Source organism: Condylura cristata, unplaced genomic scaffold, assembly GCF_000260355.1.
Source record: "Condylura cristata isolate star-nosed mole 26May11 unplaced genomic scaffold, ConCri1.0 scaffold00003, whole genome shotgun sequence".
Lineage (NCBI taxonomy): Eukaryota > Metazoa > Chordata > Mammalia > Eulipotyphla > Talpidae > Condylura > Condylura cristata.
Genome location: NW_004567104.1, coordinates 8,631,021 through 8,650,519, shown reverse-complemented (window position 1 = coordinate 8,650,519; position 19,499 = coordinate 8,631,021). Strand labels below are relative to the sequence as shown.

The 19,499-nt window shown below is 42.1% G+C and overlaps 1 protein-coding gene across 1 annotated transcript in view; it reads left to right on the top strand.

The window, feature by feature from the left end:
• SLC7A14 (solute carrier family 7, member 14) overlaps positions 1–18,691 on the top strand; it is a 118,759-nt gene extending 100,068 nt beyond the window's left edge. The window contains exons 7-8 of the mRNA XM_012732846.1: positions 1,382–2,259; positions 13,455–18,691. Of these exons, the coding sequence (XP_012588300.1) occupies positions 1,382–2,259; positions 13,455–13,777 (1,201 nt within the window). The 3' untranslated portion in view covers positions 13,778–18,691. The remainder of the gene's footprint in view (positions 1–1,381; positions 2,260–13,454) is intronic.
• The last annotated feature ends 808 nt before the right edge of the window (positions 18,692–19,499 follow it).

Below are 19,499 nucleotides of genomic sequence, written 5' to 3'. Positions count from 1 at the left end.
TTGGACAGATCAAGAAGTTGCTTGACAACTTCACATATCCAAAATGTTCTTCCACTGTCAAAGAACACTAAGAGGAAAGATGTCGGGGATCCAAGCACAGTTTATAGTCTTGTGTGAATCATGAAAATAAAGGTAGAATGGAAGGGCAGGGAGGAGAGAGACAGGGGAGCAGGTACCTACATGAGACCCACAGGAAGTGTTAAAAAAAAAAAGCACCTGCCAGTCGATGCCCTTGGTTTGGGGAGTTTTTCATGTTATTGTTTTTAATTATTTATAAATGTATTTATTTTCTGACATCTTTGTTAGGCTGGGAACAATATTTGATTTCTACACTCAGGTGTAGTGCCCTAATTCTCCCAACACCACAGCCCCCATGACCCATTACCATAGTTCCCTATGCTCTCCCCTCCTCTATTTTAGCCTCTTTACCCCCCATCCCCACCCCCATCCCCAGCTGTATACCTCAGACCTATGGTCAGCTTGCAAGTTTTGTCTGTTTTTTTCTCCTGACCCTTTGTTTGTTTTCTGTCTATTCCATATGTTACTATTTGTCTTTCTCCTTCTGACTTTTTTCTGCTTAGCATAATCCCTTCCAGTTCCATCTATGTTGTTGCAAATGATATGAGTTCATCTTTTTAATCGCTGAGTAGTATTCCATTGTGGATATACACACATCTCCTTGATCCACTCATCTGTTTTGGGATAATCGGTTATTTGGCTATTGTAAGTAGGCTTATCTATGGTCCTGTTGATCTTCTTGAAAATAGACTAGATTAAGCCTGCAGCTGTGAGCACATTATCTTAATTATTATGCTACTTTGCAAGCTAAATCCCTGTACTTTTGTTGTAGTGCAGTACTTCTCAAGCTTTGACATAAATCAGAATCCTCTAGAGGTATTGAAAAGCATAGTTTGCTCAGCTACTCCAGATACTCCAATGTAATACAAATGTTTCCAGTAGAATCTAAAAATATGAATTTCCAATAAGCTCCATGTTTATACTGATGATCCACGGACCACACTTTGGCTAACATATGCCTAAGAACCCCCAATTAAGTTTATAATTTATCCAACTTCCACTTCCTCACAGTAAAGACTTGCCTTCAGTTTTGGTTTCTGACAAGCCTCTTAGATTCTATGAATCCTTCCTATTATATAGTAAAGCAGAAACTTCTAAAGTGTGCCTCCAAACTAAGGAATTAAAGTAAATTGATTTTAAATTATATTCTAGGGAATCCAATCCTGGGGTAGGAATAATAGATGTTTTTAAAAGCAGGAATCCAGAAGTAAATCAGTGGAGCAGAGTGAGGAAGCACAAAGCCATGTTGAGGGAGACACCCTCTGTAGCCCACCACTAACCCTCTGCGTGCAACTCCCTCTAGGTTCCTCGCTCACGTGAGCTCCTACACAGAGACGCCAGTGGTGGCCTGCATCGTGTCAGGCTTCCTGGCAGCCCTCCTCTCGCTACTAGTCAGCCTGCGAGACCTCATAGAGATGATGTCCATCGGCACACTTCTGGCCTACACCTTGGTCTCTGTCTGTGTCCTCCTCCTTCGATACCAACCAGAGAGTGACATTGATGGTTTTGTCAAGTTCTTGTCTGAGGAGCACACAAAGAAGAAAGAGGGAATTCTGGCTGAGTGTGAGAAGGACGTGTGTTCTCCTGTGAGTGAAGGGGAAGAGTTTTCTGGCCCAGCCACCAACACATGCGGGGCCAAGAACCTACCATCCTTGGGAGACAACGAGATGCTGATAGGGAAGTCAGACAAGACGACCTACAATGTCAACCACCCTAACTATGGCACTGTGGACATGACCACAGGCATAGAAGCCGATGAATCTGAAAATATTTATCTCATCAAGTTAAAGAAGCTGATTGGGCCCCGTTACTATACCATGAGGATCCGGTTGGGCCTTCCAGGAAAAATGGATCGGCCCACAGCAGCAACAGGGCACACGGTGACCATCTGTGTGCTCCTGCTCTTCATCCTCATGTTCATCTTCTGCTCCTTCATCATATTTGGTTCTGACTACATCTCAGAGCAGAGCTGGTGGGCCATCCTTCTGGTTGTTCTGATGGTGCTGCTGATCAGCGCCCTGGTGTTTGTGATCCTGCAGCAGCCAGAGAACCCCAAGAAGCTGCCCTACATGGCCCCCTGCCTCCCCTTTGTGCCTGCCTTTGCCATGCTGGTGAACATCTATCTCATGCTAAAGCTCTCCACCATCACATGGATCCGGTTTGCAGTCTGGTGCTTTGTGGGTAAGCAACTTCCTTTGGAGCCTTGAGAGTTCCTTTATAAGGTCTTGAGCAGGCTTATCCCAAAACGACCTCCTAGCTAGACTAGGTGGCTCTGTTCTGGCTGGTTCTATGAACACTTGCTTTCTGCATTAGCGTCAAATAAAGCCAGTTGTGCCCTTTCTGCCTCTGATGGTCTTGGTCCTTGTTTCTGAAGAATGATGCTGATCAATCCATCACTGCATTGAATAATAATAGATGGACTTCTTGTGGATAATTAGTACCTTGGAAGGTCCACTTTAAATGAAGTCACACTAAAAATGGGACAAAAATAGAATAGTGAAAGTGAAGACAGGAAAGTGATTGGAATTCTATCTTGGAAACTAAAAATGTGAAACAAAAAAATAACTTTAAAATATTTATCTTATATTTAATAATTACAATTGAAATGGCAATCATGCCCTCTTTTTTTAAATGAGCAAAGTCTGAATTCAGTGTGGATTTGTTGGCATAATTTTTCTGACACAATTTCATCATGGCACCATTTAACCCTCACTTCATACTGATTTTTGTAAACTATACAAGGGCTTTCTCATTTGTTTTCCCAAGGTCTTTCTTCATCCTTCAGTATTCCAGTCATTCTTTTGAGAAGTAACCATCATTACAGCATCCTCATTCATTTTTCTCTTCTTTGCTAATAATAAGACTTAGTTAGGTCCTCCATCATCCGCAGCTTTGGATATGTGTAAAGTTGTTTTTTAAGCACAAATCCATGGCCTTCAGAAAGTCCTGTACCTTTCCTGAGATTTCTAATTTTTCTCTGTGGCCACTTTACTGTATGCTCCCATTCATTACAAGTTTATCATATCCGACAAGCACCCATGATTATGAGATGCCTGGAGATGGGTGCTCTTGGTAACTTGAGAGGGCTGAGTGCAGACTAATTTGAATCTTTCTAAGTTAGGACTTTCATGTTCCCTATACAACTTCATAGCGCTGGGGTCTCTGGTAAACAGTATGTAGTTAAGGAGGATCCTTAGGTTCTTTGAAGAATAGGAAAGTAATAAAAGAAATAGTCTCTCCCATAAGCACAGGCAAGACAAATACACATGAATCAGCAGCCTGGGTCAAGTGGTTCAGAGACTCATTCATTAGTAGTCTTCCTGTATCTAGAAAGATAAGGGTGTTCAAAACTGTATCTTCTGTACCTAGAGTATAGTATGTGCTCAATGATTATAAAGACACTTCAAATAAGAAAACAGAAGCTTCTAGTCAGAACAACTGAAAAGGAATTTTAGGGAGTAGAATTGAACAGACCTATAAGAAAATATTCAGATAGAGGGAAATAAGGGGAAAATGTGATATTCAGGGAAGGGCATAAATCTTTCAGCAGATGCTCTTCTCCAATGCCCTGCTATGCCTCCCGATAAGTGTCTATTCTCAGTTTTTCACTACTCAATGTTTCCTTCCTCATTAGACTTTAGGGGGATTTCTTGAGGGGACCCCCTTAACTTTGTATGATTTCTTCACGATCTCTCTTCTTCCCTGTTTAAACATTTTCATACTAGAACATGTAGCTAACCAATGGAAGGATTCTTCTAGGGGTGGCAGTGACTAAAGTGGGGAGAAATATTTGTGTCATATATTTGTGCAATGAATGCAAGTATAAGCCCAAATGCACATAGACTTATCCATTCTTTGCTAGAACATTAAAGCTGGGAGGGGCCTCCAACAGTTAATTCAGTGCTACCTACAGTCTGGTAATATGTGGGCTGATTTTAGAGAGTATTTGAATGAACTTTTTAAAATGCATCCTTATAAATTTTCACATGCACTAGGAAAAGATACATACTCATATGGATCTGATTATGATGTTTTAACTTAAACATGAGTCAAGTTAAAGGAAAAAGCCCATCCTAAGCGAGGTGGTATTCAAAACTAGTACCAGTATAGGTGCCATGTGTTTCACAGAAATAATTAGCACTTATCACCGACCTGTGTTTCAAGAGGTTTACTTGTATTAACTTATTTAATCCTTACAACAACCTCCATTTTACAGATGAGGAAACTGAGGTACTTGGCTGAGGTCACAGAGTTAAATATAGCAGAGTCAAAACCAGAACTCAGTTGGTTGTGTCTAGAGTCCATGATCACAGCCACCATACCAAATATGGGCTAGGTTTTTTAAAATGTGGCATATACACAGATTGAGAAACACTGTGATGGTCTAAACTTCCCGAATTCACCCTCTTAATTTACAGATGAATGAGCTAAACCTGAGAGGTTAAAAAATGGCTCAATGTCAACAAGAATAATAGGATACTACTCACTGTGCTATTATTACAATCCAGTAACTCTATTCTCCGATCTAGGGCTCCTACTCCCTACTAGGGTGCCTCTGAGCAGATCTTCTTATTTAAGCAGAATGTTCCATAGCAGTTTGTGCAGGTTAAGACAACACCAGCGCTGGCTTCATGGGCATGAGGCCGTGCAGTAATAACCAGGCCTTGGTTCATTGCCCTGCTGCTGCCCACTTGGATTCTTAAACACTTTTTAACAAATGCTCCATGGTTTTATCTTGCACTAGGACCCACAAATTATGTGGCCAGTCTGCACGGCATCAATGGTCTCCAGGCACCAGAGGCCTCTTACAAAAGCGGTGAGGTGGCAGAGGCCCTTGTCTTTGGAGTGAAACACCCAGCAAATTGCAAGTCTTTCACCGCCTTGTGATTGAGTTCACTTAACTCCTTTGCATCCCACTTTCTGCATCTGTAAGGCTGTGGAAAATTCTACTAGCCTCATTCTAGTTGCATGGAGCTTAAATAAGAAAATACTGGGGAAAACAATAAGAATTTTTCTTCCCTGCCTTTTAAAAATATAAAATGATTCATTGTCCCCCAGATTAGGCTATCATGACAAAGAACAACGTGAACCTGTCCTGACTCGGGCTGCCCTCCCAGTTATCAGGGAGAAGAAAACTCCCAGCAGCCTTTTGTAATCTCGCTGATAGCACAAACTTCAAACTCTTTCCAGAAAGTGCTACTCCCGGCAAGGGAGGATGCCATCCTGTACCCTGTGGCTGTCCAGGCAGAGGGCACAGGAACCTGCAGTGCAGCAAACACCTTGCTGCTAACTGCTTTGCTCTCATGGTCTTTGAAGGCCAGTACATGAGTAGTTTTTGTGGAGAACAAAGCATTCAGTCTTGGCTGCATATCAGGATCACCTGAATTGCTTTATAAATATTCTATACCCAAGACTCCCCTAGAACCAGAGAGAGAGATTAATTCTGACTCTGCATGTCTGGTATGACCAAGCATTTGGGGAAATTTTTTAAGATCCCCCAGTAATTTTAGTGTGTAATCACTGATTACTTTAGGTTTATAGTGATCTAGAACATTGGTTCCTTGAAGAGAGGTCCCAGATCAGCAGCACTGATATCACATGGGAACTAGTTAGCAATGTAATTTTGGATCCCATCCCAGACAGACCGAATCAGAACCTCCAAGGGCAATTTAAGTTAACAAGTCCTCCAGGTGATCCTGATGCATGCTCAAATTTGGAAGCCACCAATCTAGAGAGGAGAATAAGAAGATATTAGCAAACAGGGCACATAATGTAATTATAAAAAATTCCCTGCTTTTAAAAAAACAATTTTGGGCCCATATAAAATTTATCAATCCCTTAGCCCCAGAGTGGCTTATAAAACTTTAATGATCTCATTCGAATATCCCACCTCTCAACTTCTGAGCTTCCAAAACACAAATTTTTCTTCTTTATCTCTGTATTCACAGTATAGTTTTGCTAGGAAGAACAGTAGAGTTATTTTTAAATAGAACTTCCTATGAAACCTCAGCTACTTTTTTTTACTAGTTTATTTTTACATATTTTTGTACATTTTTCCATCTCAGTTGCAATCTCCCTGGGTTTCCCATCACCAAATCACCCATGTGCCATCACCATAGTCCAGTGCATTGCCCTCCCCCTGCTGTTTTTGATCCCATTCCCCACTCCACCCCCACAAAATGTCTCTGGTATATAGTTGTTCATCATTATCATTATTTTCTTGTCTATTCCGTTATATTCCTGCTATGAGCGAAACCATCAGTATTTTTCCTTTTCTTTCTGACTTATTTCACTAAGCATGATCTTTTCCAGCTCCATCCATGTTGCTGCAAAAGACATGTGTTTCTTTTTCTTGGTTGCTGAACCTCAGCTACTTTTAAAAAAGAAGGTTTACATAGTTCAGCTGAGTCACTTCTTGATAATTTTCTTAGACGCATTTTTTATCTAAGCTTCTCTAAATGAATCTTAATTACAGCAGTTTTGAAACAGTGTTTGGCTAAGCTTTTGACCTTCACAAGACTGTAACTCAGTGAAATGAGACACATGATCCCAACATGATCACCAAGCATGGTCTCTGTCCCTTCAGAAGAGAAATAATACAGATAACAAATGTTTAAAATCCCACCAAAATGAACACAGAGCACTCTTCATCTTCATTCTCCTCTTAGATGAAGCAGTTTTGTGGAAGAAGATCTTAAGGACTGGGCAGAGTCTCAGAATATGAAACTCACAGGGACCAGGGAGAAGGCCAAATCCAAAGGTCTGATTCCCTGTGGACCTTTATTATAAATTAATCACCTCTTAGACCAACTCTTGGGCCTCCTCCCCCTGGGAGGCTGCCAAGTGTTCATTTGGAATGGTTTTAGTCCCTCTGAGAAAACAGTTTTTCCTATAAATGTAGAGATCTGACAGTGGTTTGGGCAACAGGTATCCTAAAGCCTATGCTGAGACATAACTATTTCAAAGAGAAGACAAATTTCAGGGTCTTTACCTGAGCTAGTGCCCGAAATCCTATTGGAAACTGACCCAGAACAGAACTGACCCTTGGTGAAGGGGATTGAAGGGGAGCAAAGAGTCAGAAGCTGGGGCCTGAAAGCACACCAAAAAACAAAGTCTTGGTCAGACGCCCCATAAGTTTGAAATTCTCCATGGAGGCAGAGGAAAACACAAGTGGCACTTCCGGCCTCCAGATGGTGCTCAGAAGAGCGAGGGAAATCATGAAGTTCTGGATGGGGATGCCACAGGGGATGGATGCCCTTCCAAGAGGGAGGGAGGGGGAGGAGAATCCATCCACAGCAGTGGCAACCGCACGCCAGCAGAGGCACTGTGCTGGGTAGGGCCAGCTGGCAAGGAAGTGAGGAAGAAGCAGAGTACCGCACCCAGACGCAGTTCAAAGATTGACTCTCCTGTGAGACAAAATTGGGGGGGGGGGGGGGGCAGAGGTGGAAGGTCCTGGAAGCAAGTGTGTGCTGTATGTACACCTGGTACAGAAGCAGAACCCTGAAGAGTGGGGTGGGGGTGCTCTCCCCTGACGTATCCTGTGGAAACTCATCCACTGTGATGCTTGCAGTTTGAGTGTGTTCATTCTCCCACCTCTCCTGTCTTCCACTGTGTGAATATGCCACAATTCATTTACCCATTCTTGTGTCCATGGGCATTTAGCTTGTTTCTAGCCTGGGACTGTTTTAAATAGCTGCTAAGAACAGTCTTGTGTGTGTGTGTTGGTGGACACATTTCCCTTGGGTTTGGAAGTGGGTTGCTGGCTTGGGTTATTGGATTCCTTCATATTCTTTAAGAAGACTGCATTCTGTCTCATGACCACTGTACCCCACAAACAAAACTAGGGGTTCCCAGCACCATTTTGAGGGTAGGAAATGGAAGCATAATACGCCTTTGTGTACTGTCAGCTGCATAGTCAGGAAGAGGACGCCACCCCAACACACACACCCATTCCATCCTAAATCTGCTCTTCCTGGACACACCATATTAAACAAGCCTTTTTGTTATTACAATCCACAGGGCTTGTGGTGGTGGTTGTTTTTTAATAAAAAGTAGCAAGAGGGGAAACAGTAGGGGTTGTGGTAGGTGTGGTGGAGAGGATACCTTCTCCTTACCTTCCAGTCTTCATTTCTGTATTGGCAAATGTCTGTTTTGGAAAGTTAATCTCAACGTAGTGAAAATAAAAAAGTCTCTGGACATAACAAAGTGCCTCATTTATCTGCAGTGGGCAGGGCTTCCTGCTGGAAAGTGCACCCCAGGAAGAGGCAGCCCCACCTAGTCTGAAGTCAGGTGACCCACCACCCCTTGGCTAAACAGGGAGCTGCCTGGGGAGAACAGGAAGCTCGAGAAAACTCCAGAGATCAGGAATCTGCTCCTCAGCTTGAGTTTATGCCCACAGAATGGGACATCTGCTGTTAGACTGTTTTCTCCCATATGATCCATAGACCAGCCTTCCTGCGCCCCCTCTCACTTAGATTTGGGATCATTTGCTTACTTTGCATGGGGTGGAACAATACAAGCGGAGTGAGGTGCTGTTTTCCCAGATGGTGCCTGCATCAGCAGGCAGGCGCAGCTTCCTAACCCTTCCCAGGGGCACTTGGGAGGGACGAGATTACCCTCAGTTTAGCAGTGAGAGATACGAGTTCCGGTGCCATTTCAATCTCTAATGTATTGCATGGTTCTTAACTTCCCTGGGATAATGGGCAAGAGAGTGCTTTTCACACAGGGTTTATGATCATAAAGTGTTCTACTACATAAAGAAAGGCCGTTCAATGGCTGACTTAAGGATTTGCTACCTTTTCTAGTCTGAACCTGTCCCAGGCACTGGAGACCACCAAGGAAGTTCTAAGCCTTTCTTTGTTTCCCTTCCATGTAAATAACCTTTCACAGTTCTCGCTGCCATTAACTTTCACCGGGTATGGCGCTCAAACCGCAGGCCCCAGTACAGCCATGTCTATAGTTAAAATATTCAAACACGCCTGCACCTGCTAACTAGTCCCTTCCCTGAGTGCCCTCTGCCCACCCTCAGTCCTCTCCATTAACTAAAAATACCCCCAACAGGGGGACTCCAGCACTCTCCTGCAACACAGAAGCTGCGTCCCTTCTGATTTTTAACACACCTGCCTCTCATTGTTACCAATACAAAATTAGTAACTCCAAAGCAACAGATGTAAGTTTTTAAGAAATGGCAGAATTAAATATGCAGATAGAATAAGGAATATTTGTCAGTGTATTCTTGAGACTTGTTTCCAAATGACTTCTGGCTTCTGCCAAAAGCAAATCCACACTCAAAAGATAAAACTCTATGGTGATGGCACACGGGTGATTTGGTGATGGGAAGCCCACCGGGATTACAATTGAGATGGGAAAAGGCACAAAATGATGTAAAAATAAACTATTATAAAAATTTTTTTAAAAAGATAAAACTTTGCCAGCCTGGAGGTTGACAAAAGAATATGACATCAGTTCTAGTGACAACTAAAATAACAGTGCCCCAAACTCTATCAAGCAGAGGGAGCATCAGGGGAATATGTATATAGCCTTTTAAGTCAAAGAACTCCCTGCTTATATAAGAAGTCCAGGGAAATTGTCAGACTGCCAGTAATGAGATGATATTAAGGAATTAGTAATAGTTTTTAGATGTGATGATGATGCTATTATTTTTTTCTAAAGGAGTCTATTTTAAAGAAACATACTAAAATATTTATGGGTGAACCATATGATGGAAGTGACTTTTCTAAAGTAACTAAAAGGAAAATTATGGGAGTGGGGGCCTGGGAAGGAACTACTAATGAGTACATGGGGACCATTGCTCACCACTTTGTATGTATTCAAAATTGCTCAAAATAAAACCTCAAGCAAGATTGTTTTTAATAACTATCTGCTACGCTCCTGGTAAATGGCAGAAATAGCAGGTAGAAGCCCTCTGCACTGGGCATGGAGAAACCCAGAAGTGTTAACAGGCTGACTGATGTCTGTGTCATTGTGGACAATCCTTGATTTTGTAAAAATGTGCATAATTATGAACACACACATACTTCCCAAGCAAGCAAGCAAGATCTAAACAAGATAATATTTGTACAACATTTTGAGCTCCTTAGAAGAGAGGCTCAAAGAAATGAGGCATCATCACAGGACCTGAGCACCGAGAGGTGTCAGGTGAAGTTCAGTGTTGGTAATTCAGTGTTCCCAGAACCCCCACAGATTTTGCAGAAGCTACCTCATGCTGTGCTCTCTTAGCCAACTGGAAAAAGAAGCAGAAACAAAACACCCTGTTTCTACACAGGAGGCTTTAGCAGCTCTGTTTACTCCTCCAACACAAAGCCCTTGTTTATGTGTGACAGATGGTAGTACATGTTCTCTCTCTCACTCTCTTCCCCCCACATCCTTCCCTCCCTCCACTTTCTGTTTCCCCTCCCTCACTTTACTTGTTGCCCACTGTTTCTTTGCCCACCTCCTCTCCATTTTTCCTTTTCTCTCATCCTTCTCTGCATCCTTCTCCACTTTTCCAAAATTGCCTCAGGGAGCAAGGATGAAGGAAGACAGAACACCAAGAACTAAGAGAATGCCTTTGCCCAGGCCCGCTATTTATTCCACCAGGCTGCATGCTCAGAGACACTTTGTGGTTCACAGACTCGTATTTGAAATGTATGTTTGAAGATGAAGTGACACATCATTGAAACTGTAGGGAGCATAGAGCAAATGTTAAAGGGTCCATAAATATTTATGTGGCAGCTTTCCATGAGGAGCTTTCTCAAAGTAATCACAGTCGATGCGTCTGCGTGCACACACCACACACACACAGAAACACACATGCTCACACACATTCCTTCTGGGTCCAGCTATTCCCAAAGAACAAATATAAGCCTACCCTTTTCCTGAATACACTAAGCACTGTCTGTAAACCAGCTGAGGTTTACAGGGCAGGGGGAAAAGAGCCTTTTTCCTCTGCCTGGATTACTGTTCAGTCCTTCTTAAACCCAAGCAAATGACTTAGTCTATCCACTCTGTTTTTTCATCAGTAAAATGAAGGTATCCCACTAGCTGGATGGGCTAGAGACTCTTTTCCAGTTGTAAGTAACACAGTTCTATGAGCAGTCACACCAAGGTTTTTAGAGAACTCCCACAAATGTCATTCTGCCCTATACCCCAAAATCTGGTGGAGGATTTTTTCACCATCGGTGTCAAACCATGCTCAAACAATGACCTGTATAGCTACAGAGAAGTTAGGAGCAAAGTGAAGAGAAAAAAATTGGCATTCAGTTCACTAAGGAAATAGCTCACTTATAAACAGGGTCCCAAAATGCCATCATAAAGTAAAGAAATGATATAGATAGTAGGTACCAGGCAAGAGTAGAAGGCAAGATTTGGCTCCTGCCTGGATATCGAGGAGAAAAGAGAGTCAAAAAGAAAAATTGGCAAAAAAAAAAAGGGGGTGTGCCTGCTGATCCCACTTATTCCTGAAATCATTCTCGAATTTCAAACATGTTTCGAACAGAAGCGTTCTCCGAGAAGCAACAAACTGGCCCTTTTAGAAGTGGCCTCAGTTTGAGGCATTGTTTTACACAAGCATATTAACTATTCCCTTAGCCACACCCCACCCACAGACAAAAAAAAAGACAGGCTCAGAAAAAGGAAATCGCCATTCGAGAATAGCCACATCTGCGAATGATTAACTCTAGGGTTTATTACCAATTAGGACTATAAATCTCTGCTGACTTTGGCTCCTGGAGACTTGATTTCACTGATGGTTATAGGAGGGGGTGGGAAAAAAGCCATTTGTGACAAGGAGAAAGAAATCCAGGTTTTAAAAAGACACACTTCAAATTCCAAAGGGAGCAGGATTCTGAAGCACCAACATGGAAAACAGCCCTGCAGTTCTAAGCCAACTGCCCCCTAGAGACCCCTCAAGGCTTCAGAGTCAAAGGGACGAGTGCCACTCAGAAGGGGGCTGCAGGCTGCATAGCTGAGTGGTCCCCCAGTGGCCAGGCCAGAGTACAGCCAGAGTTAGCAACACAGTAGTTAGCAGAGCCCTTTGGCCTCTGATCAGGGGTTCTCGGCCTTGGCCAGTCACTGGGATCATCTGTTAGCAGCATCTCTGCTGAGGCCCCTCTGCAGGACAATGACAGCAGAAGACCCAGCAATGGGGCTTGGGCATCAGCCTGGTTCAGAAGCTCCCATGTGGTCCTCAGGGGCAGACAGAGTAGAAAACCACTGCGTCTTCCTTCATCCTCACAGCAACCCTATGGTATAGGTACAGTAACTCTAGTGGTTTAACAGACAACTGAGGCTAAGTAACTGATCCCAGATTACACAGCTTGAAGTGAAGCAGACAGGATTTGAACCCAGTGTCCACTCGTTTCTATTTATATATATTTATTTATTATATCATTCTTCTTATTTGTACAATGTCATAACTCTTAATCATCACATCCTGTGATGATGTAACCTCCCGAAGTTGTGGTTCTTAGCTCTCCAGGCCTTAGGCTTTCATGGGTTTTTCACGTTAGAAAATATAGAGCCTCCAATTTTTATTCTAGTAAAAATGAGGCATGTGCCCATATTAATATGTTTTGTATTAATTAGGAAGGCGAACTTCTAATTTCTAATTATTAATTACTTGCTTGGAATGGCTGTAAAGCAGGGAGTTGCTGTGGACATTGCATGCTCTTTGGGTGTCAGTCATTCATTCAACAAAATAAGTGTCAGTTTTCTACAGCCTGCGAAGTAAATTCACCCTGTGCAGATAGATAATCACACCACCAATGTTCTAAGGGCCATTGCCGTGGCATGCACTAGTGTTCTAAGAACACACAAAAGAACACGACAGCTCTGAGTGGCAGTAATATTTTGTTTTGACGAGTGAAAAATGGCAAGAGGAGCCATAAAGTTAATATATACGAGTTTCTAAGTGGTGAAATAAAAGATGGAGTCCCGAAGTGGTAGCATAGGGTAATAAAATGTGATGAGAAAATTGGGAACACACTATTTCTGATCCATAAATATTTAACAGAGGGCAGAAATGCCATTTCTGCCTGGCACCTACGTGAGGGTAGGGAGCTGAATGACATATCCTGTCCAACAAGGCAGCTAGTTCTCACCTGCAGCCCAAAGTTGCCATACAGGTGTGCAAGTACAGCATTGTCAAGCCTTCTCACTTTCCTTAGCAAAAGTTATAAATGCAGAGGGCTTAATGCAAGGCCTCCAGATTTCTTTTTAATGGCATCTAATTCAAGTCGTTTCAAAATACCGTGTGGACCTAAGAAAACACAGCCACGGCCAGCTCAGCTTTTACCATTGAGGGAGTTCTCCTGCCATCCCTGGGGCTCCCCCAAACAACTGCTCATTCACACTGCCTTCTCCCCATGCCCCTGCAGGTATGCTCATTTATTTTGGGTACGGCATCTGGAACAGCACCCTGGAAATCAGTGCCCGAGAAGAAGCCCTGCACCAAAGCATGTACCAGCGCTATGACGTGGACGACCCTTTCTCGGTGGAGGAAGGCTTCTCCTATGCCACAGAGGGCGAGAGCCAGGAGAACTGGGGCGGGCCGGCAGAAGACAAAGGCTTCCATTACCAACAGATGTCAGATGCAAAGGCAAACACCCGGACAAGTAGCAAAGCGAAGAGCAAAAGCAAACACAAACAGAACTCGGAGGCCCTGATTGCAAATGATGAGTTAGATTACTCTCCAGAGTAGCAGCAAAACACAAGATATGTGTAGAAATGATTTATTTTCAGTAACTCAACGTGTGGGCTAGAAGGTGAAAACTTCTTTGGCTCTCATTTCAAAAACACAGCCTTCCCCAAAGTCTGTCCCTGGTCATAGCCTGTCATTTGCTACTTTTGTTCTTTGAGATATTATTCCGCAGAAGGGTTTATCCTGGGTTGCACAACTGGTCCCTTTGTAAGATAAATTAAACTAGAAACTGCAAGAAACTGTGATAGTTGAGTGCAACTCTCAGAGCTGAGTGAGGGCAGCACATTTTTTTCTGCTTTGCTGGTTGAATCGTTTTGCTTCTCACTGAGATCCCTAGAAGCAAGAAGCAGACTCAACTGCAGTGAGGCTGCAGCTCTGTCTGGAGATGTGCCAAAGCAGGTGGGTGTGGGCACAGGTGGCATTGCAGCCCTGGGACCACAGGGGCACCAGTGAGCTTTAGTACTTCCTCAGCAAGCAGCACTGTATCCTGGAAACTTACAAGAACAAATTCATAGAGGAGACCGTATTACTTTTATTCACCAAGGTTCTCAGTCTCCAAACGTATCATTTTGGGATCCAGAAAAGATTGAGAATTCTGAGACCGTTTCCCCCTTCCCCCCCAAAGATCCAGATTCACCATAAAGCAGATGTGCAGACCCAATAACATAGTCAAAAATAAAAAAAAAAAATATTTCAATGCCCAGACAATATTAAATAACCTTTTGGGGTAGGGGGTGAGGCCAGAAGGGCATTGGTAGAAATGAATGCTCTGTCATGCCTTCTCTTCTACCAAGCTGTAAGATCCTACAGATAGCAAAAAAGAGGGCGAAACTGAAGCATGATTTCATGGCATTAATATGCCTTGAAGAAGCAGGCCATTTGTTTTATAATCAGATAAAAATCTTTACAAGGAGAAGTGACCCAGTCACTGAGATCACGTTGCAAATTCTATTTCAGATTTCTAAAATTATAAATTCTGTCTCTTTATTTGAGATAGGCAACCCCTTGATTGGTGGGTTCCACAACAAAAATGCTGAAGCCCAGCTATGTGGGTACTGGCATTCCCTGGGATCGCATTTCAGCTCTGAGCCTTTCTCAGTAGCTCACTCTCAGGCATGTCTTTCTCTTGTTATTTCCCAGAGTAGTTTTACTGAAGCCCAGAAAGGTATCTACCTGGTAAGGTCTAAATCTGGGTCATAAGAGGCCCTGTAAAGGAATGTTGTCAGAAAGAGGGTAGATGAGGACATCTGCAACAGGAAAAAAACACACGGACTATAAATTCTACTCTTGGGTGCTAGGAATCCCCAAGATTGCGCCAAGATGTATTGTTAAGGACATGAAGGCACCATTCAGATCAAGCTAAAATCTTTGAGAGCATTTCCTGAAAGGGGAGAAAAGTGTCAAATTCCTTGCTCTTTCTCTCCTGAGCTAATGTGATGCCAAAAGATATTCAGAATATACTGACTAATGTTCAGGTCTATTCTTTTTTTCAGTTTGAGGTCTCTGCTATCTTGGCATACCCTTGGATTATGGAGAGAAGGTATCACTCCATTTCTTCATTCAACACTGATTGCGAATGTACCAATTACTAATAATAAGTAATGAGGCTGAACTTCAGGAGCAGGGACAGTGGTGACCTCAACCTGTGGAGATGATAAATATAGATAAAACAAGCAAACCTGACAAGTTCTCACAGTTAACTGCACTGAGCTTTTATATAGAAAGGGGGGGGGAATCAATTGAAACTAGTTTTTTGGAATTATGCATTCAAATAAATTGCATATCACACCCATATCCAATGTATGTCACTGAACTTAAAAAAAAAAAAAAAGGCTACTTTCTAGATCCTTTTCATTCCTCAACAGTAAGTGTTTGGAATACTGGTTTCCTGGGATCATTTTGTCATTTTAATGTAATAAAATGGCACTACCCTGTTTTCTCTCCCCTAAATTTAACCATAATGATACAGTGCCTGGGCTGTAAAATGCATCGTTGGGAATTCAGTGTGAAGTAATTATCAGCAATTTGTGTAGAAATGAAGCTTTGAGCTGGTTTTAAGACTCAACAAATCTGCCCAGTTAAAGTACATTCTATTAGACTTGCAGTACTTCCAGACAGGTAAGGCGGGGCTATCTATATTCATCAAAGTGTTTGAAGAGAAATATGAGTGGAAAATAACAAAATCTGAACATGGCTGAAGAATCTTCTCTTTCCTAGTAAGGTTTAGGTAGAGAAGTGACAGGAGTCTGCTGGGGAAGCTTGGGAAGATGATGGGCGCATGAAGCAGGAAAGGCTGAACTTCAGGAGCAGGGACAGTGGTGACCTCAACCTGTGCAAGGAGCTGACATACCACATACGTACTCCAAGTTACCTACCATATCAAAGGGGAAAAAACAGTTGTATGTAAAGCAATCTACGAGTCTTCCTTTGAGTCCTACTATGTCTGATTTCATCACTAACCTAGAAGTATGGGCATTTAACTTGTGTAAAGACAATATAAACAGTTATTTGCAACCACTTGAAAATTTTCAAGTTTAAACAACCAAACCGAACAACTTTGGACATCTATCTAAACTTGTGATTTTACCCAGCTTGAACACAAGTTACTGCAAATTAATGAAAGCAGTCAATTAACAGAATGAGGTTAAGGACCCTATTCTACTTTTTAGAAGGAAACTAATAATAGCTAATCGAATGTCTCGACAATGGTCATGAAAAGCCTGTTTAAATAAACCGACAGAGAAGTTGTAGACTGATAACCTTTCTAGAGCCTGAGGGCTGTCCAGGAGATAAACCTAGTAATGATTAGGAAACCAAACACAAACTTTTTCAAAGAAATGTCTTTCCACTCTTCTGAAAGGAGTTGAAACACTTGACCTCCTTTATCTCACTCTGTTGGAGATAGCTACCTTACAAGATGCTACCTCTTCTCTGCATTATAAATAGAAGCTTCAGGAGCCAGAGGGTGGCCTCAAAGACTAGAGGAAATTGTAGTCCTCTTCCACCAGTTTTTACACTAAGGGTCAATCATGGTTTTAGCTAATTTAGTATCTCAGATTAGAATGTCTTGTTGGGGAAAGAAGTCAGAAACCAGAAAATATATCTAAAGCCAGAGCGGGGTCAGTTCACCAATCCAGGAGATAGATAACATTCCACTGTTGGGTGTAAGTCTTCAGGCTACTGAGCAGTCCAGAGAACACCTTCATTTCTCATGCTGGAGGGGAAGGGAGGGCAAAGGAGATATGCACCCCAAAATTTAGCTGCAGGCTGCTTGACAGCGTCCCTTCTGTATGCACTCTGAAACAAGCCTACTTGAGGAAAGTATTTCTCCCCAAAATTTTCATGGGACCTCAGTTTCTCCAGCAAGTATACATGTACCCACCAACACCCAGGACCCATTTGTCAAGAGGGGCCCTTCAGAGTCCCTGAGAAAGAGCTACAGACTGGGAACCAGTGATGGTTCAGCTATGAAAGAGGCATCAGTTGTAACTGGGCAGAACACAGGGGCAGAAACAGCATTTCTCCTGGAAGCAAGGGCCAGGATGAAGTTTCACCAAGGAGTTTACTGTTTATCTCTCAGGTGGAATGGTGATAGGTAGCTAAAAGCCCCTTCCATGTACATAACTATTAGCCAATACCTACTTTACATTTTACCGAAGTCTCAAGAGGCTGTTGTGCTTTGTTCCCCTCCTCAGAAACAATTTCCTTTCCAAAATGCTTTCCTCTTCTTGCTTGGCTTGGGTAACACAGGCATCATCCTGAAATACCTAGACAGTAGGTATTTTGCCAAAACTACTCTTCTAAATAAATGGTCTCATTTTTTTAAGACAACCCAAAAGGAATTGAAGCCCATTAAATAATAAACTAAACTAAAATAGAGTTAGAAATCAACTACAATAATGTTAGAAATCACTAAGCCATGTTCACCATGCATGGAATCACCAAATTTTCAGAGGAATTTCACAAAGACAGCCTTCAGATTGAAGACTTCTGGGAGCAGGTAACACTCGTGTCTTACTCTTTGCAAAAAGGAAGTGCACTTTTATGCAGTCAAAAAAGAAAATGGGATTGTGTTAGAACTGGGAAATAGGGGCAGCCTGGATCTTCTCCTTAGGGAGTCACTCTGCTTTTTTTTTTTTTTCTCCCCTCTATTTTGCTTCCCTAACATTGACACTGGTGACACCAATTTAAGGGAATTGTGGGTCATGTAAATTTCCCAGGAAGTGCAGCCTCTGAGGGATTGTATTCATTTGGATATGGGATGAGTTCACTGTTCTTGCACATCTCCTAGTGATTGTCCTGGCAGTTGCCAGTATGCACCCTGAAGTTCAATTACACTGGAAATCAAAACCCCCACTTTCCAAAGCAAAAGCACTGTTAATGCTACGATGGAGCATACATACCTCAAATGTCTGGACTGATAGAAGGGCCAGCAGGATTAAGAGAGCAGCTGTTGTCCTCATCCCGTGTATTTATACTATTTAACAACAGGCTCAAAATTCTAGCTTGTCTCACTGTGGAAAAGAAGCATTACTGTCTGATTCATATCCAAAGTTATAAATACAGCTTGTAAATTTTACTAACTTGTTTCTTTTTTGTTCCGTCTTTGAGAAGTACAACTTGCTTTTTGCAGATGGTAATTTCTGGTGTCATTCTCTGCTTTCTTTTTTTTGTATGGAATTGCTGTATTTGTTCAAGTTTGTTCGTTTTGTGGTTTTTTAATTCCCATTGGTGCACCGTACAATGGGGTGTTGTCGTGTATCATGAAGAAAGAAACAATATGCAGCTATGTTATGGAGCGTGTTTTATTTTCAAATGAATGTGGTGTTGACAATATATTGATTTATGAAGATACTAAAGGAAAATTCTAAATCTACCAAAATGTGTATATTTTAATAAATGCATAAAGCTTTATTGTGTGCCTTTAAATTTAAAATTGGGTTTATACAGAAAATCAAAAGCAAAAGTGTCTTACTATAATATCCATAGTAATGTAAAGCTCTTAGCTAGGAGGCTACCAAAAGGGAAAACAGAACAGGCAAAGGAGATTTCCCACATGTTGTTAACCTTAGCCAGTTCCTGAAGTCTGGTGTTTTGTTTCCATTTTAAAATGGAGATGAACAAGTGAATCTTGCCTTAAATGTTTCAATTGTCCTTTGTAGAAAAGCCAGTTAAATGAGCTCTTTTTTTTTTTCTTTTGGAAAGAATTGCATTACTGTGGAAAACTGATTTTCAGAATAAAAAATATTTTTAAAAATTACATTTAATCGACTATTAAAATTTAAATCTGAAGAAAGCCAGTGCCATCTAACCTTTTTAGATTCACTTTACTTCCATGAGAAGAACTAAAAGTTCCACTTCAGTAGATACTTGGGAGACCGTGAGATAGTCCCATCTCTCTCACCATCTCTTCTAACAAAGCACAGGGTTTGGCCCATGTAATCAGTGGATCCTGAGAGGAAGTCACAGGTCCTCCTCATAGATCTGCTCCATAACATCTTCCACGCTGTTTTCTTCAGATTCTTCCTCTCAGGTTGAAGTAGTAGCCTTGATGGCCTTCAAAGCCATTCACTGAAGATGGTGATCCAAGAGAGGCAAGGAACCAGATTGAAGTGACTCACTTGCTAATCACTACGCTGCCTCCTCAACTACCCCACCCCCCAGTATCAGCTCTTTGTCACAGCCACACCTCCCCCTCAGCTCCACGGAGCATTTGATTCAT